At 34.1% G+C, this 24,545-nt stretch overlaps 1 protein-coding gene across 5 annotated transcripts in view; it reads right to left on the bottom strand.

Annotated features, from left to right (window-relative positions):
- Positions 1-574: 574 nt before the first annotated feature.
- Synd (protein kinase C and casein kinase substrate in neurons protein Synd) overlaps positions 575-24,545 on the bottom strand; it is a 107,107-nt gene continuing 83,136 nt past the window's right edge. For 2 of the 5 annotated variants that reach the window (XM_090116797.1, XM_090116799.1), the window contains exons 5-12: positions 23,933-24,121; positions 6,735-6,976; positions 6,323-6,443; positions 4,960-5,226; positions 3,625-3,726; positions 2,621-2,763; positions 1,358-1,560; positions 575-928 (exon numbers count right to left, since the gene is read on the bottom strand). In XM_090116797.1, coding sequence (XP_089972923.1) covers positions 816-928; positions 1,358-1,560; positions 2,621-2,763; positions 3,625-3,726; positions 4,960-5,226; positions 6,323-6,443; positions 6,735-6,976; positions 23,933-24,121 — 1,380 coding nt within the window. In that variant the 3' untranslated portion in view covers positions 575-815. The remainder of the gene's footprint in view (positions 929-1,357; positions 1,561-2,620; positions 2,764-3,624; positions 3,727-4,959; positions 5,227-6,322; positions 6,444-6,734; positions 6,977-23,932; positions 24,122-24,545) is intronic. The other 3 variants (XM_090116800.1, XM_090116801.1, XM_090116802.1) reach the window with 3 other exon arrangements.

The raw sequence follows: 24,545 nt of genomic DNA, 5'->3' as shown, positions 1-24,545 counted from the left end.
AAAAACTGTCAATAATACTTCATTTATACTGTTGTATGTCAAACACGTAAATTACATCTAAACTAATTGCCCATAATTGCTGATATTTGTTTGGAAAACGCTTTATTTCGATATTTAAATAAATCCATAATATAACAACGTGATGGATCTCTCCTGATATCAATTTACTATTTTCTCTAAACATTCATTAAATATTTTTACTAATTTGCAACACTAATAAGGATTGAATAGTAAATATATTTTGTCTTTATAAAATAGTATTGATTATAATTCTGTAATTTGCTAAGTATTTCAGAAATCAGTTACATCTTTTACAAATACAAATTCGACAAATTTGATATAATCTGCAGTTACAACGACTTTACTCGAAGAGATAAACGGGTGTTCTTGAAAAGATCTAAACATGTCAAAAAATAAGAAATTTAACAAACAAAATGAAAACGAAATAATTTATTAACAATTTCATTAAAAAAACAGTAAAAAATGATAATTTATATTTAAAGAAACAATTTAAAAGACCTAATCTCATGAACACAAACAAACATTGTAGCACACATTTATTGTGTCACTAAGTAACTACACAATCATAACTAAGTTCCCTTCGTTGGTTGCCAGTTGCGTGAGTTCCCGGGTTTAGTTCCCAAATGCGGCTGGTGACCCAGATGGGATCCTGAATCCCATATGGGGTCGGATCCCAAGGGCTCGGATTCCATAGGGTTGGATCCCAAGTGGGGTTCGGATCCCACGGGGTTGCATCCCACCGGGTCGGATCCCAAGTGGAGCTCGAATCCCACGGGGTTGGATCCCATATGGGGTTAGTGTCCCACGGGCTCCACGTAGTTGGCGGGGTAGAGCCCCACGCGGCCATCTTTGCGGCCCTTGCACCAGCCCTGCTCGTCTTCGTCTTCTAATTTCTCGAATAAGTCACCTGGAGAGAGATGATGAAGCATTTTAAAACGAGTTTTATTTTTCTTCGTACACATTGATATGCAGCAGTAATAACATTTGTCGTGTAACATTTGTAGTTGTGTTTGGATAGGATGTTTTTTTTTTACAATATTAAGTACGTAAATAATATACGTACGTATACGTACTTGTACGTGTGTCACAGCAGATTTTTTTGGACCTCATTCATATGCTTTCCGAGATTTTGAAGGGAAACTTTTTTAGGCGCGTTGAGAGTTAAATTTCATGGTCGCGACATGGCAATACTGTCACGTCATGGAATAAGGCGACGATTTTGGTATCTTTGAATTTTGCCAAAGAAGTTTCACTTCTGACACTTTTTTCTGCTTGTAAATAACTACACTCGCCGGTGTGTGTGAGCTCCCCCCCACTCCCCCACTCCCCCACTCACCCTGCCGGAAGCTGAGCTCGTCGCTCTCGGCGCCGGTGTAGTCGTACAGCGCCCGCACGGGCACGCCGGGCTCGCCGGTGTCGGTGAGCGCGCCGGCCGACTCCTCGTCCCACTCCTCCTCCTCGAACGGGTTGTCCTGCCGCGCGCCCGCTTCCTTGGCGGGTGACGACTGCTTCGACTTGGGCGCTGACGCTGTGCCGTTCCTGGAACGTGATCAAAAATAAACTTTAAAACAAAATTTATGTTAACAATGTGTAAAACAACGAACTAATACATTTATACGTGTACGAACTACGAACTAATTGAAATAACGAACTAATCCACTAAATTATAATAACATACACAAGAAAATTCAAAAGATAGAAATAACCTACACTACTTCTCTAAAAGAACAATTTATTTTAAACCATCGAACTAATTCTCTTAAACATGTAAGAAATACGAACTAAACGAACGTATCCGAATTGTGTCAAATTCATAAAATCACGCCATGTAATCACGTAAGAATTGTAGGGTTGATGCGTGTAAAAAAACAATATAATAAATCGTAGAGGAGACGATGGAATCAAAAATATTGCAAGATAAACTCTAAATGAAATAAAAAATCAAAGGGCTTTTGCGGATTTTAACAGCAATAATTTTTAATTAACGATCGTATTATGTAATCCATTAAATACAAAAACGACATTATTTTAATATCGACCTTCTTAAGAGTTATTTCTAAATCAACGAACTTATTCATTTAAATAGTACGAACTAATTCCCTTAACAACGAACTTACTGCGAACTTATTACATATCGAACATTCTACTTAACTATGTACAACTTTTATCTATTTTGAATATTGAATAGATTTTAATAACCGATCAAAAGCGTCGTCCATTTCACTTATAATGTATCTAGAGAGCGTGTTAGTGTAGCGAGTATTCGGCTGAACGGACGCGTTGGACGGTGACGGATACGTGTATATCTCCAGACGTTGTATACTAGAGAGGAGGGGGAATTTTGGCTGTTACATTAAATATAATTTATGTTTTAGATAAAGGATCTGGAAGGATAGATAGATGCGGTTCAAAATTAATTTAAGCACTTTCAGTGACTTTCAGAAATTAGATTTGCCAATGTATCTTCTTTATTTATGGTAAATATAAAATAACAATATTTAAATATTAAACCAAAACGATGTAGCCTAAATAACTTCGCACCGAGGACATTCATACACAATATATTTAAACTGACAAATAGGTATAAAAAAATACTTACGTGACCGCGATGGGGGCGCTGATGGATTTCTTGTCTATGGTATTGTTAGCGGTGCTGTTCTGTGACGCAGTGTTATTGACCGGTGTTGGCTCCGTGTGATTGGCTGCCTTGCTCATCTTGCTGTTTACAATTGGCGGGAGCTCCTACACCACAGATGATAAAACTTTAACAAACATGCAACAGCGCCACACTCAGCCATATGAACAAATTAGATATTTCATTAATAATTGTTGGTATTTTTGCGCGTTGATACAATTATACTTTAAATATATAGAAATCTGTAAACATATGTATAAATAGATATTTTAAAGGGTTAATTATCATTACGTGCCAATATGCATATCGATAAGCAACATTCATCATGCAACATCGACTTGCGCAAAATATAAGGAAAAAAATAAAATAAAAACATTTCTAATGGGCAAAATATATGAAGCTCGCTCAAAGATCGAAATGAGAATGACCCACATTCCCGTTACTTTTAAAGAATCAACATGCAAATCCTGAAAAGGCATTCAACTAAGGTTTAACAATTTTAAAGATATTTATTTTTCGTATTTCATTCTCATTTGAATCCCATAAATGGGCCTAACCACACGTCGTACGAGTTATAAAATTTTATCGTTTGTTCTTTAGACACTGTATAGATATAAAACAAAAATACCTATCACTTTAAAGGACTTACGCGTGGTACAAATGTGCTTAGCCCTTGGTAAACTCACACCGTCATATTTTGTTTGTCATCGGTACTAATTCGATGGGACTTCAACTTGTAATTATAAGTACACTTAAGGATTGACTTACAAAATATGTCCGTTCAGGTAAAATAATAAAAAAAGTACTGCACATGCGATCTCACTCGACTTACATACAAAAATACAATTAATTTAAAGATAATTCTATATTGTAAGTAAAAATCTCAAATATAGCACAAATTTAATATTTTCATGGTATAAATATTTAGAATCGAGTGAGCCACATATTCAGCGGTGCAAGGGACGTACGTCTTCGCTGACGGGCCGTTGGTTCAGCAACGTGATCGGTCCGGTGGGCAGGCTCTCCTTCGACTTGCCCTTGGCGATGTCCCGGAACTCCTCCGTGTATTCCTGGGTCGATACACGCGGTCAAGCCGACACGAACGTTTATTTACGGGACGATACGTTAGGATTTTGATGATTATGACAATATTTCAACAATTTTAAATCTCTATGATTTCATTAAATTATTACGTGGAATAGTTCAATAGTTTAATTTAATCGAACTTAATTTCAGTAATTCGATTAGATTATTGCAATTAGTTCGTTGCTCAAAATTATGACTTATAAGTTGTTTAGTTCGATAAAAGCGAACTTTAACATAAATAGTTCGAAAATATTTCTTAAAATATGTATTTAATTCTGAGAAATTCTATTCAAAATCCCAACATTTCATCCCGTGAAAGCAAACTCAAAATGAAACAAAATTAAATTAAAGAAAACAAAAATTGGGCACTTCCATTCAAAGCTGGTGAACATTTTGCGACAACAAGCCACGCTGTGTTCAACTATGGGGTCAACTTTACCATGCTTTTGGTAGTTTTTAGGTGACATAGGCATGGTATGTTTCAAATGGAGTTAGAATTAGTTTCACAGACTTGGCTAGTATTAATTATTATTGAAGAGTTAATTCAATCACTTAGGAAAAGCTGCAGCTTGTCATGTTCACATTCAGAAACTATTATTATTATTTCTATGATGATATTTACATATTTGTACATGGAGTGTGAAGTAGTGATGGGCTTAGATAAAGGAAGAAAATTAGATGATTTTTTTAAATTAATGTGTCGAACGATTTTACTTTATTTTTATAGATCATGCGTTGAATTCATTCCGTTTATTTGTCAATTATATTAAATATCGAAGTGCATTTTACTTGTTCATTTAACAAGACAACGAGTCTACTTTAAATCCAATTTAAATTAATTCTTTCCGTGTTTTATAAATGTAGTGCAACTTGCCGTGCTTGATATTTGATAAATTGTACGTAAAACGTAAAGTGCGTTGTATTTGCATTATCTACGATCAAAACCATCACGGTGTACGCCCAAACCAGTGTCACGTGCTTCGATGAGATTCTCTATCGTGCCTTGTCTATAATATACCATTGGTCATTCTGGCGATTGACAGAGCTGTGTTTGCGGTTTTTGCAACAGTGTGCGTGCGATCCCTAAACAAATGGTCCTTCGAGCCGGGCGAGATTGCAACATGCGATTGTTTTATCCCCTTTTGTTGTGATTCGATCTTCCGGTAGTGCATCATCGGAGCTCTGAAAATCGCCGCACCTACACCGTGACGGCGTACCAGGTAGGAGTTGGTATAATAGCAATCTCCGTTATACACGCTAGTCGTGTCGGAGGGTGCGACGCGCCGTTCCCTGGCCTCCCGTGCCTCCCTGAGGCAGATGGCCGGGAGCAGCAGTCGCAGGCGGCTGGCGGCTGCCGAGAGCAGGGCTCCGTAGGGCGCCTGGCGGACCCTGCGCGCCGTGCCCGCCACGTGCTGCAGGGCCACGGACGCAGCGCCCGGGAGGTATTTGTATCGGATCGGCTCGGTGGTCTCCGACGGTTCGTCCTATTGAACATTCGTGTCTAATACCTCTTTTCTGTTTTTTTATGTGACTGTTTGGCGCTTCGCCGTTGCTTTTATTCGTGTTTAATGTGCTTTGTTTGTTTTTTCTGTTTTTCTCTGTTAAAATGTTTTAAACCAAATTGTTTGACGATTCGTCAGTTAAGTTAAAATGATTCCTAATGAACATTGTAACAGTTTTATTCTGTTTGGTTGGTGCCAAATTTGGTTATGTTTATGCGTTGCGTTCGGAAGTTTCGTGAATGTTTTGGCGTGGCGCCTATCTCTTGTTTATTTGATGTTTTCCTGTTTTGAACGTGATGCGCCAATTTTTTTGTGGCTTTAGCAATAATAAAGTTTTATTTGTTATTGACTATGGTATTGAGTAATATGAATTTAGTGTTTTATGTCTTTTTACTGTTAAAAATTCATTACAAATATTTGTCCCTATCCAATATCCCTCGAGATCAATTTAAGTTACCCCTAGAGCGGGTAGTTTTATTAGCAATTTGCGCCGACCGACATCAATCCTCCCACGTTACATCGCTTCAAACTTTATATATTACCCCTTCGCCAATACACTTAAACTCCCTTAGTCTTTGCTGTATAATTTTACAGTTTGATTGCGTCTCGAATGATAAGTTATAATTATATTAGAGTATTTTAGGATATTACGCGTTATTGTTATCTGTATTAAAATGTTTGTATAGAAGATTTGAAAATCAATTTAAATTTACTTTTGTAGCACGTTTTTCATACGAATCTCTCTTCACAGTGTAATAATTCTGTATATTTTGGAAGTTGGTAAACTCGTTTGCGGCACACTTGTTTGCTCAGAGATTTCGTAACCGCGCACAACTTGATCAAACATGGCTCAGTCAATGTAAACGTTAGTTGTTGACTAAAGAATTAACTGAAGGTTTCGCTAACTACAATAGTCTCTACGAAGAAATTTCGAGGCCAACTAGAAGCAGGCTGTTAACTGAACTAAGGTTGGAAAGTCAGCCAATCGAGAGAGAGATACTAGAATGTTCTAACATGCGTAGTTTTAAAGAGAAGCGTTAGGCATAGAGAGGGTATGGTCACAATGTGTGAGTGATACCTCGAACTGTGGCCACGCCATGGCCATGTTGACTCCGTGGTTGTTGGCCCACCATTTGAGGTCCTTCTGGTGGTCCGCGTTGTTTATCGTGTGGTGGAACTCTTCGTATATTTGTGGTAATCTGGAAATGTGGCGGCAATTTATGTAGATAGAGCTGTATTGCGTTCAATCATAATTTTACGGATAAATCAGAATATCGTCTGTGCGAAATTTCTTGAAAAACATAACTTACAGTAATTTTAAATATGAGTCATACTCAATATTAGTCGAAATACAAGTTTCACTTATTATTTTATTCTTATTTCCGGCATACTTCCCTAAGTATATTCTAAAGAATTATACAATATATCAAAGGTATTACAAAATACCGTATCAGAGATTCTACTACTCAACTTCTAGCTTTAACACTTACGTGGGCTCCTGGCTGATATTCAAGCACTTGTGGAAGCTGAACAGCACATCTTTGAAGAACGTCAACCGCTGCGCCTCCATCTGCTGACAGCGCTCAAACACGCCGGTCATGTCCTCTATATACCGCGGATTATACGCCGTGATCTCGCTGAGGGCCGCTTGGTACTTGTCCCTGCTCTTGGTCACGTCCTCGCGACACTTGGCCACGCGCTCCGCCATTTTCTTCACCTGCGAACGGTCCGACTGTTATCAGTGTAACGTGTTAGTCACTGGCTCGGATGGGGCGCTAATGATAATATGTTTATGGGATATACTTTGATACTTTGTGAGGAAAGTACTAATCGATATATTATAGGGAAAGGAACTAGCATACCATATATACGGATAATAGTACAAAAACTAAAGGTCAATTGCATAATAATATTGAACAAATTTACGGGGCAAAATACAAGTTAAATGTAATAGATTTAGGTTGCCGTGAAAATTACTTGAAAACAGTACATAAAATCAACATTTTTTTTAAATATTTAAGCGTTATTCAAAATACGTCAAATAACGCCTATAACGCCCTAACGCCTCACTATTTTTTTTACATCGCGGACTACGTAAATAATAACATATTTAGACGAAAAAGCGCCTTAATTTTCTTATTTCCGAACCCACTAAGCCGGTGCGCGTCACTCCGTGAACCAACCCCTCCGGGCCCTCCTCGTCTGCTTGTAATTACATTTATTCGCACCTGGAAATAAGCTGGTTGACGGAGTTGCGCGTCTGGCGTGTAATGTAAAAACAGATTTCAGTTATTCGCAATATTTTTGCTGCGGTGTTTGTGTTTGTTTTGGATTTTTATTACAAAATAAATTTATAATTTTGTAATTAATATTTTAATATCATATAGTTAAGTAATCAAGCTTTTGAAAAGTTATCCTAAAATTTAATTAACAAAGCATAATTATTATGAATTTGGCTCTAGCATTAGGTGTTTCACACGGGATAAAAGCAATGTCCATATCAACTATCCATTAAAATATATCCTAATGTATGAACTAACGTGTGAAAATAATTAAATAAGTATTTCATAATTCCACCTTGCAAGCCGTAAGCGAAATTCGTTTCCGAGAGACTAGTCCAAATCCGCCCTGAGGGAAATCTGTCGCTTTTGAAATAGTTATATCGAAGTTTATCCGATGTGACAAAACTGTAATAACATTTTACTTAATATATAGTTTTATGTAAAACGAACTATGTTGTATGTAGAGTATGTATAAAGATTATGGTAAACAGAGCACTGAGATTAACTTTGTGCAAAGCTGCATAAATTTTCTTTATAAAAGGGTAGGGTAATTTCCTAAGAAACGGCTTTGTAGATGTGGAATTTAAAACCAAATAATACTAGCATAAACGCTTAGGTAACAACTAGCATATGATGAATATTTATATTTACAGATAATTTAAAAAACACACATAATACTACTTTTACACAGATAAATTAATAGCATTACAATGTTTCTAGCAACAATCACTCCCTTACCAATGTGTCTCTCTGATAGCGTATGAATAAAACAAAAACGTCACCAATGAGAACATAGACTAGATGAATCTAAGATGCTAGCTAGGTTGATGACTGAATTATCATAAATCTCTCATCTAAATTACTTATAATTACCTATTGGAAAGTTTTCTTTTAGGAGTTAGTTATACCATGTTTAATAAACTTTAAAATATAGTTAAATTATACAGATCACTTCTTTAAACATCTTTTGGCAAAGCAGAAGACAGAAGAATGATGACCAAAAATATTAAATCAAAATCTACCTATATTTAATTAGTAACTAAAAACCCTATAATTCCTAGTCTTGCTCTTGAAATTTTGCCAAATAACCTTCTAGTCCTTCGACACAATTAAGGAATTTACTCAATACAACCACTCATATCATTTGACCATTAGGTACCAATCCAGAAAACGATAAACACATCATACACACGCACTTACCCTTACTTCTACAGCCATAAATCTACACATACATACATACCTACATACATACATACATATTTTCCAGCTAGTTACACACATACAATGCATTCGATACATTTATCGGTCACTGCTGAGTGCTGGCTGACGGCCAAGCGTCAATGACAATGCCGCGTTGTGACCAGATGTTCGGGGTTCATTGTCCAAATTTACACTAGACTACATTACGATTCGTATATCTAAGGTAAGTATAGATGCATAGTTTCTTGCTTTGTAAAAAGATTTTGCTGATTTCCTTACTTGGTTCTTATACTTCATTACATTTTTGCACTATCTAATTACACAAAACATACTAAAAGCCACTTGCTTTTCATAGCTTCTTTAACCTTCATAATACGAGGTGTGGATGAAATATTAATTTGGCTTTAATGACCCTTACGAAGAAGCGATGACAATCTTTGTGTCGAGCCATGATCAAGTTTGAGTTTAGCGTTAGTTTGCACTTAAGACGAGCTTGCTTGCCAAGAAATTTAAAAAAAATACTACGTAAAATAATGTCGCAGCAATCATTGGAAAAATGTATTGGTATTTTACGAGCCAAGTCGTAAACAAGAAACGATTGAGTCCACTTTTTCGTATCGGCAAGGGAACTTATTTGATTAGACCGAGCTTATTGCCTTTGAATAAACAAAAATATATACAGTTAGATACTTATAATAAATACATAACTTAATAAATTGGTTACCAGTGTCAATGTATACGAATATAAATCTTACTAAACGTGTAGGTACTATACAACTGTAAAATATCTACTATTGTGTCGAATTCATACTACCGAGTGACACGATCAATACGGAGTTAAATACATGGTAAAAACATTGCACTGTGAAAAATTATATAATTTTGAAATTAAGTCTCCGCACACCCATAACTGACATTCAAAGAAACGTATGATTTCCATTGCAGATTTACGATCAGTCATAAAGTCCTTCATTCTAAATCTTCTTCCATACAACTATCTAAAAAACTAGATCTAAAAAAAAAGGGTAGTATTTAAACGAGTGACTGTAAATTAAAGTTTTAGTTATCAAAAATAATTAATTGGGGTAACAGAATTACTAAGTGAGCGACTGACTGCGAGCGATGAAAAATTAATAGATCAGCAACTAACAAACATTAATTTGCGTTACATAAAATACAAAATGAGCAGCTTCATAATATTTGAGCGACCTAATATTAATTGTTTGAGTGACAAAATTACGCCTTGTATTATATTCATTATTTGGCATATGATTTATTCAGTAGAGTGGCATTTTATCTTAATCGAGGTATTTCGAATAGAAAAATCACTTTGAAAAATACTATAATGGACAGAGTAGGTACTATCAGTTCAATTTGTTTTTGAAAGTTTTATCAAATAACTATTTGAACAATTTATTCTAGTGTTTTTAGTTGCTCTAGGTGAGCGTAATTTAGTCGCTCACTTAGTAATCTATTCGCTCAACTAGTAATTTAGTCGCTCATATAGTAATGTAATCACACAGTTAGAATTCTAATATATCAAATGGATTAATCACAATCCTCCTTTAGTACACTCAATCTGTATTTTATTATCAACTAATGTTCGTTGCTTGTTTAGTTTATTTGTCGATTACTCAAATTCATACTGCTCAAGTTATTAAATCAGTATCTCATAATCAGTCGCTCACTTTATTTTCAGTCGCTCGTTTTATTATTCCCCAAATAAAAATACATCACAATACCTACACGAGCATCTCTAACACGGGATGTATGGCCTCGCCGCGGGCGACATTAAACGCTTGTGTTCACTTGGGAAGAGACAATGCCTACACATGTTTCCTCTTTCTTCGGAATATTAAAACGTTTTCTGCACCGAATATTAAATTTCCGAATAGTTGCTGGTTACCTTTTAATGAAACTTGCTTTTTTCTTGTTAAAACAAGAAGCTTTTACAAAGATTTAATATAACAACCGGATTATAGATTAAATATCTTTTCGTAAATATTATAGTCTATAATAGTAGAATAACAAAGCTACTTAGAATGGTACCATTATTCTTCTAGCTAGTACGAGATAGGTTTTTAAATAGCATTAGAACCACGTATCAAAGCACTTCTCTCTTCCCCTAATCCCAAACTACCCCCAATTCTGTAAACTTAAATCGATAGCTATCAAGAGCGATATCATCTCAAGTTAGACGCAGGATCGCACGTGACAGAGGCTGAGGGACCGAGCCTCTTGTGTGGAGGGCCCAGAGTTATGGGACCACTTTAATGAACCAAGCTATTATATACCTTTTGTAAATTGTAGTACATAATTATGTCGATTTGTGTAGTGTCATTTGATATAGTAGTTAAATCTTATATATAAAATTCTCGTGTCACAATGTTAGTCTGCATACTCCTCCGAAACGGGTGGACCGATTCTCATGAAATTTTCTGTGCATATCGGGTAAGTCTGAGAATCGGCAAACATCTATTTTTCATATGTACCACGGGCGAAGCCGGGGCGGACCGCTAGTCTTGATATAAAATTTATGTAATGAGATATTTTTTGTTCCTTGAGAAAGTAAATCCAAAGATGTGTATACCTGAAATAATTTAAGATTTTTTTTGTGATTATAAAAATAATTCTATGGTAGTTTTATTTGATTGATTGAGCATCCCTCATATCAATCAGTCTTTAATTTGCCCATTAAAAAGGACCTATTTTAGTCACCTTACGTACTAACTTAATTAAAAATAATTTTGAAATCAAGTCTATTGTTACAATTGCAGAAACGGTACATTTTTATCGTAAATTTCGAGTGCAGTAAAATTTTCCATATCAAAAGGTGCTCCTTAACTAAACAATTGACTGACTATCTGACACAAATACGTGAGACTTGTTTGATACTGATTTTATAAATAAAAATTTTACCTTTACCTACGTCGTATTTCATTTACACAACCTAATATTTTTTTTATAAAGTAACTATATTTTTTATTTGAAAGCAGTTATGTTTAACTTTTAACTAGCATCATATTATGTAAAAACAACCAAATTAATAATCTCTTACAACTATAAACTAAATAAATCACCGCGCTCTATCTTTTTGAATATACAAATATTTATAAAATTAAGGCTAACAATAGCCACTCAAACTACAATAGACTTGACGACGTGACGCACCCGCCGCTGACTCGACAAAAATATAGAAAATCAATAAACTTATAACGTATTTAAGGTTACACGTTTTCATTTTATTAATTAGATATGATGATTTTTTTTATAGCCGAACGCGTGACATGATATTGCAACATGAGACATGAATGAAAATATTTGATATAGAGAAAATTGTTCTGATTTACTTTGAAGGATCATTAAATCTATAACCTTTACTTAAATTAATAATAACTAACCAATTAAATTATTCCAACATAGATACACACGTACAATATTCTTTCGTTTGTTGGTTTTGCAATAGGTACGTACTAGGTACGTATTACTGATAAATTTGTTAATACACTTAATGTTGATAAATTTAAGATAATTGAATAAAATAAAATTTTCATTCATTAATTTTATATTTTAACTTTAAAAAGTAACAGCTGCAAAATTGCTCATAGAATTATTGACCATCGATAGCAATTTGGCATCACTCCCAACTCAAAAGTGTCGCATAGTTTAACGAACGATTCTTACGTAAAAATCGCCGACTATAATTCAATATTAATAGCCAGCTTCACAACTTCTGGATATGTTCTGTTTAGCTTAGATGTGTTAAAATGAAAAAATAATATATGAAAATATACTCCAAAGTGGGATATCCTAATAATTTACCAATATGCTTTTCTCTCAATTGTTAAAAGTGAAAATATAAAATAAGATCGTCGATTTTACCAACAATTTCCGTCTGTTTAAAAATGTAATTGACATACAACACTGCACTGCAAAAACATATACAGTAGCACCTCGTTAAGTCGAACCTCGATAAGTCAAAAACCTCCAAATCTCGAAAAAATGTTCTGTTCCCTTCCCTTCAAACCCGAAAACCTCCGTTACTTGAAATATTGACCCTCTGTTAGTCGAAATTATCACCGAGTACCTTCAAGCCATTTTGGTACATATTTTCACTCTATAACTCGAAAAATTAAATTTGACCTCTGTATCTCGAACATAGCAACGTTTTATTTTACAACCTTTATAACTTGATCATTTGGAATTTATTACTTACCTCTATTGTTTGAACAAAAATAAGTGACTGCCTTCAACAACTTGCCGACAGTGCAAGTACATTATTGTTTCTTAGAAAAAATTTTAGGAGTATACGATAATAAATTTGTCCATCAGAAGAAAAAGAATTTTCTGCTCTTTATAGATTAGACAATGCTAGAGAACAACCAAATTATCTAAAGCAAAAAAAAATACTGACTTTTTTTAATCTTTATTTTAAACTGATTTGAAATAATGTTGATTTGTAATAAATAAAAACATGTTTGTCACCTCTGCAAGTTGAATTTTAATGTACTTTACCTCTCTAACTCAAAATTTATAAGAATAAACCTCAAACTCTTTATGTCGAAACAAAATCCGCCTAAGTCGAAATCCTCCATAAGTTGAAAACTCTATAACTCGAATTATTTGGCGTCTCCCTTGATATTCGACTTATAGAGGTGCTACTGTATATTTACCTATATATATGTATGACACTACATAAAAAGGTCTGAATAGTCTTTCAGTGATTTTACCCCCTTATTGATTCTCTTAATACTTTAAAAAGTATTTGACATACAATCCTAAATATCATATCCTAAATATCACAAGAATGTTATCTATTAACTATCTTAAGCAGGCAGTCTTACAGATAGTGCATGTATGTCAAGGTGTGAAGTGGCCAAGGGCGACACGCTGCATGACCACAAGGACGGTAATTTCATGTGTTGCAAGTTGTTGTATAATAGATACAATGTTTGTATTCCTTATAATGTTACTTGATTGTATCTGTCATTATCTCGAAAAGTGTTTTTTTTTGCAACGTACTACTATCATAACAACTTATTGCCATTAATAAAAATGTTGAATTATTTTCTAAGATAATATAATTTTGTAGGTATTGAAGTGAATAAGTAAGTAGGTAGCCCTAAAACTAAAATTATATTAGTACATAGTAGGTCCTACCCGAAATCAGGATAATTCAACTTCATGTTAAAAAAATCTTCCTGATTTTAATCAATACCTACATTTTTAAAAGTAATTAAGACAAGTTTTACATTCATTTTGTGGCCCTTTATCAAGCACATATTTATAGAGACTATATAAGCACTATACACAGACACACAAACTATGTACTTGCACAAACAAGGCCCTTAAATCATTAGTAAATTACATTTCTCATATAAAATCTCAAGCACAAGCCCTCAACGCAGTCTCATCTCACCCTACAAGTAGACCACTCGCATTCTGGGTCAACATATAATTATACCGTAATGAACATATCATACAGGTAAATATTTCCATAATCGGAGGACAGTTACAAAGTTGTTGTGGAAAGGTTTCCTAGTAAATGCAGATAAGATTGTTGTTGATTACTCATTTAATTGAGTACAGGATATGTTTTAATTTATATATTGGCAATATGTCTTGAGATTTAATTAAGTGTTACTTAATTTTCTGTAACCAAAATAAACCAATTTTTATTCAATAGTGTATCAAAAAACTAAATATATCAATTATTAAGTGTACAGACATATGTGTGTGTGTGTGTTTACAATTAAGTGTATGAAACGAAATAAAACGAACCATAAACGAACATTAAAATGACATAAGAACGCTCATCTATACTAGCTCCTTTTGTAATTTAAGACTAGCTCTAAAATAATCTACATAATATAAATTCTAAATGCCTAGCATACAGTTTAGGTATACTAGATGAGCTGACGCCTAATTCCCCGCCTTCCGCACACCAGTGGCATTTCTAGGTCACAGCCAGTGTCTGTCCGCTATTATGAGAGTATATACATATAAAATGTATGTATTGTAGTACGCTACAATAACCACTGTGAAAAGTCTCAACGAATAAGGTAATTTTAGCTAAAAGCTCATTTTTACTCATTTATTTTTGGCTACATTTTGTTGAAAGTTATTTCTAATGTTCTATTTATAGCGGCGAAAATAGAAAAGTCGTCGTTTCATTTATAATTGTAAAATTGTGAATAACAACATGAAATAGAAATGAGAACGAAGCCATGTAGGCTGTTCTTTGTTACAGTTTACCACAATTTCATTAGTGTAATACAATAATAAAATATTAAAAAATTTGATTCTACCAACTTCGCTCTAACAAAACACTGCATAAATACAAATTTTCCGCGTCTAAAGAGTTTTTTGAAGACAAAAAACACTTTCATAACTCGAGGCAAAATACTTCGAAGAAAACAATCAAGCTGTCATAACAAGAAATAAGTACAACCTTGCTGCGTAAAAAGCGTATTCTGACGACTGTTTTTAGAAGCGAACGAACATTTTCATTTAGTTAACTCCAAGCAAAATATACCAAAAGTATGAAGCAAATAAACAAACTGTATGGAATAAGTAGGTACAGTCTTTTTGACTGAACTTCCGACGAGTATTTTCATAAAAGAAATAGCAATTTCATCTTGCCCTAAACCCGAGGGAAAACACACCAAAATTTTCACAGACCACCAAACTGTCAAAGAAACAAAATAGGTAAAAATGGCCCCTTCACTCCTATAAAACTTTAGATATACGACACCAGTACCACCTGTAACCACGGCTAGCTAATATTTAATGATGCCAGAATGTTGGCAAATTGCTTTACCGTCCACCAGGGAACAACATAATATCTGGCTGCCGAAATTTGTTACTACTTGTTCGTTATTTACAGTGAAATGGAGTGCTGGGTAGGTAAGATGGGAACATTAATGTAGGATACATATTTTATGAAAATTAAGCTAATTAAATTTAAAGTGTTAGCGGGTACATTACTCTCAAAATTAATAAGTTTTAATGGTTGTTTATTGAAATATTGTTAATCGTAATTTACGCTACAAGAATAAATTAATATTTGTTTGTTTTTTTGCTGAACGATTTGAAAAATTGCTTTATCTTTAGAAAGGGAATGAAAGTGTGATGAAATAATTAGATAATTAATGATATACCTCCTAACTATGGTTTTAAGAAAATTCTAGATTTGTTAGAAAAAGCCCTTTATACATTTTGAACTGAATGAGGAACAATTGTTACGTAGAAAACATTAATAAAACATAATATATGTATTCCGCATTGTTATTTTGGAATGCAATTTGTACGAGAATTATGTATGTTGCAATATTTCTCATGCATTATTATACTTAAAATTAAAAACCTAATGTTTTTGTTCCTGTATATAGGACGGACGCATTACAAAGATCTTTCGTTTAATTTTAAAACTGTTGTCCTGTACTGACCAATTTTCTTAACGAATAAAACCTTTTTTGCAATTCTCGAGAAAACCACTAAATAAATTAGACTAGTAATTTTTCTAATGATACGAGGAATTAAGATGAACTCTCCGATACATCTCAAGCTTAAATTAAGCAAAGTTTTTACGCTACAGCGCGTACCAAAAAATATACAAACATACATGACTCTCCAAAAACATTATCCTCCTCCTTTAATTCCATCCAACAATTAATACTATTCTCACTTCATCCAACAATAAATAAGAAATAATTAAACATACACCATACACCTCTTGTGCACTTGGCCATCTCTCGTTGCATCCAACACGCACACAAACACGCACACACACCTACACACACATCACAAGCCGGTTCCGTTCACACTGCACCCACACGACATAACAGGTGTCCCCAAAGCCTACTTGCTTACATAACACGACTTACGACGCGGTTACGTCACGACATAATTGTCGTGACGAGTCGAGCACTCGAGTATAGGTTATCGTCTTTCATGTAATTTCATTTCTGTATGTTTTAATGCAATCTTTTAATGCAATTTTCGGTAATTTTTTCCACGTTAATAAAACTGGCTATTCATAAATAACATTTTATATCTACGATGTACTTTTTTCACAAAAGAATTGAAACCTATCATAACAAATGTTTCATTGATATATGTATTTAAAATTTCATTTATTCAAATTATTTTAGAAGTAAACTTTTAGAAAAAGCATAACACAAAGAAAATAACAAACACAAAATACACATACATACTTGTACGAATACATTCTCACATCTCGGACATACAGGGTGATGCGAAATGTCATCCTTGCGGAAACTCAAGGCGCAATTTCGAGCACAGAACGTGATTATGAAAAGAAACGCCAGACGCTCTTTGTCGACTGCTAAGTGTGTACTGTATATACAGGGTGATTATTTTTAGGGCACGTTGTTCTTGTGTATAGGTTTGCTATTAAATTGTTCGTAAAAATAGACTAAAGTTTTTCATCAAATAGACTATTCAATTATTCATTTAGTAAAATCATATTATTTTCATTATTTTTTTTTGTTAACGGATTTCGAGATTTGAGGTGTTTTAATGCCTTCTACAGTCAACACACCGCTGCACGCTGTCAGGATAGATCAGGATATATTCAACCATCGATAACAATAACACAAAATAGTACTTAATCCCGAGTTTTTACACAATCAATCGTATATTTGTATTTGACGCGATCTGTCAATGGTAATGAAGAATGATGCAGACTCGTGCCGGTTACGCGTCGTAATTAATTACGCGCACCCTTATCAAACAGGCTTTTTGCTCTACTTAAGTGATTAGATATTAATTAATTATCGATACACTGTACTTATTTAATATGAGAATAATGTAAAGCATATATTCTTATATATAAAAATGAATCGCAAAATGTGTTGGTAAGCGCATAACTCGAGCACGGCTGAACCGATTTCGATAATTCTTTTTTTATTATATTTCTTGAAGTACGAGGATGGTTTTTATGTAGAGAAAACGTAAATATGTACCACGGGCGAAGCCGGGGCGGTCCGCTAGTAATAAATAGATTCAGCGTTAATTGAAAAAACGCTCATAAAACACTAAGAGACATAAAATTCATTTCTTAAAACATAGTCTAACCAATCAATTATGTTTTTAGTTAATGATCAAAACACATAATTGTGTTTAGCACTTACACGTGCAAACTTATACGCAATTAGATAATCCACATGTGTTATTCAAAGAGAATTATTAGATACATCAATACTATCTCATCTTGTCATCTAAGCTATGTAACCTGTATCCTGATATTGTCACGGTGAATGCACACGCGACAGTCGGCCGTGACAGAATACAAACAGGTATAAAGTGTCGATATGTGTGTTTGTTTGTGTGTCTACATATTACGAACATAGTATCCGAGGATCATGATATATCAAGTTTATTTATTAAAAAAATTAAATGTCTTTACATGCCCAATGCGATACAGACAAATTGATCAACCGTAGTAAAAATACAAACACAAGGAAACATACACGCACACACTTCATTAATATATTTTTTATTATTAACAGAAATACTAAATTTATCACGTATCTACATTTGGGAAAATTGTACCAATTCAGATTGATAAAGTAATATTTATTACAGTATATATAAATTGAAACATGTTTCAATCATTCACCAAGAGAGCATGTAACACGATATTTGTTACATATTAACGGTATCGCTGGTAGCTGGTTATGTGATGTTATTTCAGTCGCCAATTAGTAATAATGTGTTCGACCATGTACATAATTGTAATACGAAGGTAATAATGACTAGATTTAACCAGAAAAAATAACACAAATTTATAAACACCCTTTAAGTTGTATATTATTATTTCATTTTAGTGAAAATAAATACGTTTTTGTTTTAAAAAATAAGGAGTGATATCTATGACGATCAATCCTAAAATTAATGTTTCAACTTTAATAAATAATAATAAATAAATAAATAAAACATTTATTAAACAATTATATCTTTAACTTTAAACAATTATATCAGCCAATTCACATACTCCAATATTTTTACACATTGCTATTCAATACGTACGATTTACGAAACTTCAAATAAGTTACCAAGTCAATATTTAAACGCGATAAACGACCAATACTACACAGGTTTTTGCAACTCAAAAGCTTTCAAACCGATCAATGATCGATCACTCGCAATAACATTGATATTGCTTTACACAAAGCTGACAGAGCTCAAACGATTAGCCGCCGGCTATTTGGTACATCAAAGTTCAAAAGCTCTCGTAGAATGTCAATAACTCGCTATTGAATACATATGTACATTGTACAGGGGTAAATTCGCGTATATAACGTTCTCTTGTACTAAACTAAATAATAAATAATACGTAATATTTGTAAATAAACAAAGCTTGTAGCAAATAGCTAAGCTTGACAGTAGATGAATACACATGAAGATATAGAATTATAGACACTAGAAAAACAATGTTAATCACCATGATTTTTTGTTATAGGGTTCCAACATTATATAAAATACAACAACAACTTTTAAACCCGTCATTATAACATTATAATAGTTACAATTTCCTGTACTAGGTATCGAATAAAATAACTATTTTTTCTTGTTCAGTGTGCGCGGACCCTAATCTTAGACCTAGTGCACACGAGTTATGCAACAACACAATGTAACATCGAGATGTATAATCGCTCATCGATATAATCGCAAAGGTCAAAATTAATTTGCAACCGTACGAATTTCAAGCTTTGATTTATGTGATATCATTCTACATATTTTATACATAAAATAATAAACATAAATATCATTTTTGCAACACATTGTATAATTTACGTAATTATACAGTGTGTTCACAGATTTATGGTTATGGAAAAATAAATATTTTGAGGATAAATATCGCATTTGCGTTTATTTGCTAATTGATATTTAAGCAATCAAGAAATACGTGAGTTTACATATTCAAAATAACATTACTATGGTTTAAAAGTTTAAACTAATTAAAAAGTCACGTAGGTACGAAAAAAAGGAAAACATGGTCACCCTACCGCACATAATTATATAATCAATTAAACAGAACGAATGGGTAAACATCTTGTGACACTACACTAGCACTTTTACGTGATTTGTTTGTAACTATTTCATTTACTTAACGAACAAGACACATCATTAGATACGTTTCAACGCCTGGCATTGTCAATAGGGTGTCATGGGTTTTTGAAAATTGGGGATTTTAATTTAAAACTATAATATTATCAGTTTAAAACGAGTATCTGTATACGTGTGTTTGATTGAGGCATCATAGCTTGCAAATGATTGAACTCTATTGGAAACTCAATTATTGCTTAGACCTAGTATTGTACCTAAGCTTGAATAACATCGGCAAACCTACTACCGAGATAATTAGGTGTAATACTCAAGCTACTATGTTTTAAATGCGTTTGTACATCCCATTTCTTGGCCTTTATCTTTATCTGTATTCCATAAATAACTTTTTCAAATTTTATAATTAAAATGCGGTTGACAATATCCACGAATCGTGCCCATTGCAAAAAATACCCAATCACAAACAACAGAGTGTGGGGGACACTCGTATCCATGACGTCCTAAGGCGTTTAAAAGAGAATTAAACCGTTAATTGGATCCCCGCCTATTCGTTTTGTTGTGACTTATCTAATTAGATATTTTCCACGCAAATAGACGCAAATTGAATCGCTATAGACGGCTTTGTACTTGACAGGGGATCGCTGGTAATGCTATAATCAAATGTAGTAATTAAATGGGACCTTAATTGGCTTTAAGGGTGATGGAGGTGATGGTGTTTGGGAGATAGCAGACTTCACTCGTGTGGAAAATGGATGAAAATACGCTGTGAACTAAGCCAGATTATAATGTTTCTATGGACCAATTTTTGTCTGAATAAATAAATCCATCCGTTCATCATCGCAAACGCTCTCTTTTGTAAATTATATTACAGTTCGATTCAAACTTAATGGCGGTTCGGAAGTTAGCTGCGAGTGCGCGCAGGTACACTCAAGTTGACAATCCCGCTGATACCCAAAATTGCGTATTGCGCATTGGAAAGTACGATGTTCCGAGCCGCCATGCCATTAAGTTTGAATCTTACTGTACTAGCTGGGATTTAGCCTGATTTTAAAGGGTAGTAATTAACATTTAATAAAGTAACATGTACTGCAATGCAAATTAATTTTGTCACATATTCGTGTTACTATTCACCAAATATTCCACTTGTTTGACACTGTTCAGTTTTCATACCAAAATATTTCAACTCAGGTAAGCTCGTAGAGTGAACTAGAACTTATTTTAATAAAAGCTCACTTCATTATAAACAAAACTCCAACAAACGGCAACTTTAATGAAATCCCTCCAGCACAAACTCGAGTTGTTAATTTAAAATTATAACAGTGTGACGTAATTGGGATTATTCTCGTACGAAGTTATAAATACAGAGATATTGTTAGATTCTAAAAACATTTTCAAGTCTAAATATTACGAAATGCGTACATTTCTGATTAAAAATGGAAGACCTGCCCTTTATTAAGTATTTAATTTTGTATTGAACGTGTTATGTGTTTCACTGATCAATTACCTTTCCGGAGATTTACGCAACCCATGCAGTACTTTTTTCTTCTAGTCAGTTGTTAAGATCGAAATTATGGCCTAATACAAATAATGTGGCTTTGTGAATACTAATATTATAAATGCGAAAGTAACTCTGTCTGTCTGTCTGTCTGTTACTCAATCACGCCTAAACTACTGAACCAATTTGCATGAAATTTGGTATGGAGATATTTTGAAACCCGAGAAAGGACATAGGCTACCTTTTATTGCGAAATATGTACCACGGGCGAAGCCGGGGCGGACCACTAGTTGTGAAATAAATTTATACTAGGAACCAGATTTTATGATTCACTAGTAGAAATCGATTTTACCTTATTGGTAAAATAAAATTCAATGATTACAAATTTCTATCAAAAAAATTTTTTTTACAATGTCACAAATATCTATAAGCAAGAAAGTATAACAAAGGTCGCGTTTGAAACACCGAGACACGTTCAAGTGGCGCGAAATGGGGCAAGTGGTCAAAGAACTCCGCGGGTCGATATCCTGCCGGCCATGCCGACCTGGTACATCGTGTGCTAGACTTTCAACGCTGATCCTAGGCTAAGTTTAATCCTATAGTTTTAGATACTTTTATTTCAGATACTTGAGTTTATTATATATTGCATAATGCATATTCTATGGATAAAAATGAGTCCCTGTATCCCCTGGTCACGGCATCACGCGTGAACAGCTGGATGCATTACGATAATTCTAATTATATTATGTTATTTATGGTCAGGAGAAGGATCTTAGAAAGAAAAATTTAAGAAATTTGGACCAAATATTAATAAAATGCAGAAATCTTAACAGTTGATTAATCTTAACGCGTTCCGTTCGCGCGAAGACGGACAACGTCTGTCGGGTCAGCTAGTCATTTATGCATATCAATTAAGAACTTCACGGGTCGATATCCTACCGGCCATGCCTGATGCCACCCTGGTATATCGAGAGCTAGACTATCAACGCTATTACTAGGCTAATTTAATCCTAGAGAAGGCAGTGAGTGAAGTTGCTTTTAGTATCGGTTTTTTTATATTATACACCTTTTTATCAAAATCAATTAAGAAATCCACGGGTCGATTTTCTTGCTGGTCATGTTATCCTGGTACATCGCGACTTTCCGTTCACCAATCCTTGTTTAGTTTTAGACGCACACTGACTGATAGCTGAATTGAATTTGAATAATAGCGATTTAGTTTACACAGTAAGTTTTAATACCTAACTTTAATACAGAATAATATTTTTAAGTTTTCTTGATGTTTTTTTTTTCTTTTTTAATTACCTAATATTTTTCAATGTAATTATACACTGCTTCTACGGACTATCCTTTTTTCACTAAAGCAATTGAGAAACAACCGACTTATTCGATAATGGATTTGAAAAAGTGAATTAAACTAAAGCAAAAGCTGTTATGTACAGTATAATCCCTGCTGGAAGTTTTAAGGAAACTTCATAATTGGTTTTGAGTTGTTTAAGCGATCGTAATAGAACAACATTTTTAAATATTTTTTAGATTATTTTACTTACAACTCATTTGTTTTCTTCAGGTTAGTCGATAAAGAATATGAAAATAGCAGAAACCTCTCTCTAACTTGAGCATTAAAAGAGACTTGACTTTACTCATGTTTCTGCCCGTGGCTAAGAAAAAATAATTACAAAACTCTCTTCCTTTACTGACAGTGATTAGTAACATTTATACAAAAAAAAAAAAAAACAACTAATTCAGAATATCCATACTAATATTATAAATGCGAAAGTAACTCTGTCTGTCTGTCTGTTACTCAATCACGCCTAAACTACTGAACCAATTTGCATGAAATTTGGCATGGAGATATTTTGATACCCGAGAAAGGACATAGGCTACATTTTATTGCGAAATATATGTACCACGGGCGAAGCCGGGGCGGACCACTAGTAATTATTAATACTCTATGAATCACAAGAATTAGTGACAAACACGCAGTCGACCCAGATACGTCAAGTGCCGTAGAACTTTCATTAAAAATGCAAGCAGAAAAGAGAACCGTCCGCGCCAATAACTATTAAGTATTATAAGAAAATGGGCGCAAAGTTTTAATGTTCTTTGAATGAGGTTTGATAACATATGTCTCTTGTGTTGTTCTTTCGAAGTTATGAAAATTTAATCGAAACAGCGCTTCTACTTTGTTTACTTTAGGTATTAAGCAAAGAAACAGTTAATTTCTTCAATCATATTTTGTCCTTTAGTTTCTTTGGGCTATGATAACGACCTAACATTTCCAGTATGCTCAATCTACTAACCCATTATTCATTCCATATTGAATCAAGCTGAAACTTTCACGACGAGACTCGTAAAGTTCACGAGTTCGCTAGAGTTTGCGACTCGCAAACTAGTGGAAGTTCTATCCGAATTTCCTATGTAAATTGTAATGTTCTAAATGTAACCGTAAAGGTTTTGATATAGGCTCTTTTACCAATAACTATATTAATTGTCACCCACGTCAGCATTCTGAGTTTATCAACTTATCTGGTACGCGTTATAGACCTTCAAAAATTTATTTTTTTACATGAGCTCATGACATAGCACAGGACAAACTTGCAAGCGTGATTCAACCAACCTGGTCCGGACTGAGGGAGCTGTCCCCACTCGCGTTCCTCTCCTGGTTTTGCGCGGTGCGCTCCTGCTTGCACGCCGTGTGGTACTCCAGCCGCGCCCTCTCGACCTTCTGCAGGAGTTTGGCCCACGGCTTCTGCGCTTTCTTGAACGCTTCGTCCATTTCTTTCCGCTCCTTTAGTTGGATCATTGACTGTGGACAAATAATTAATTTTAGATTGCTTATAGAATTTAGACGAATAAAACAAAATAATTCATGTTTTTCAAAAAAGAGTGACGTAAAAGTCCTAATTAATAAATCCAAATAGTAGGTAATGCTACTGATTGTAGTGAAAACTTTCTGAACATAAAATTGCACTTCTATTCAAAATAGACATTGAAAGGAAAAGCTTTCAGCATTGAATTTTCATTAATTAACTTAATAAAGTTTGTACTGTCATCTCAAAATTCCAGCTCTCTTAACGAAAAAGTCGTATCATTCGCTATACACCTAACATTTTGAAACCTTTTAGCACGCATTCAATGCATCAACACACAACATTAAAACAAGTAAATCCAATTGACGAGTGCGTATGACACACCGTATGTTTGTTCATCATCTCCACACATATTGCACG

The sequence above is a fragment of the Colias eurytheme genome, chromosome 26, assembly GCF_061535395.1.
Source record: "Colias eurytheme isolate Ceu_HAF_F1 chromosome 26, ilColEury1 Martin Lab GWU primary, whole genome shotgun sequence".
NCBI classification, from domain to species: Eukaryota; Metazoa; Arthropoda; class Insecta; order Lepidoptera; family Pieridae; genus Colias; species Colias eurytheme.
This window is presented reverse-complemented; position numbering and strand designations above follow the sequence as displayed.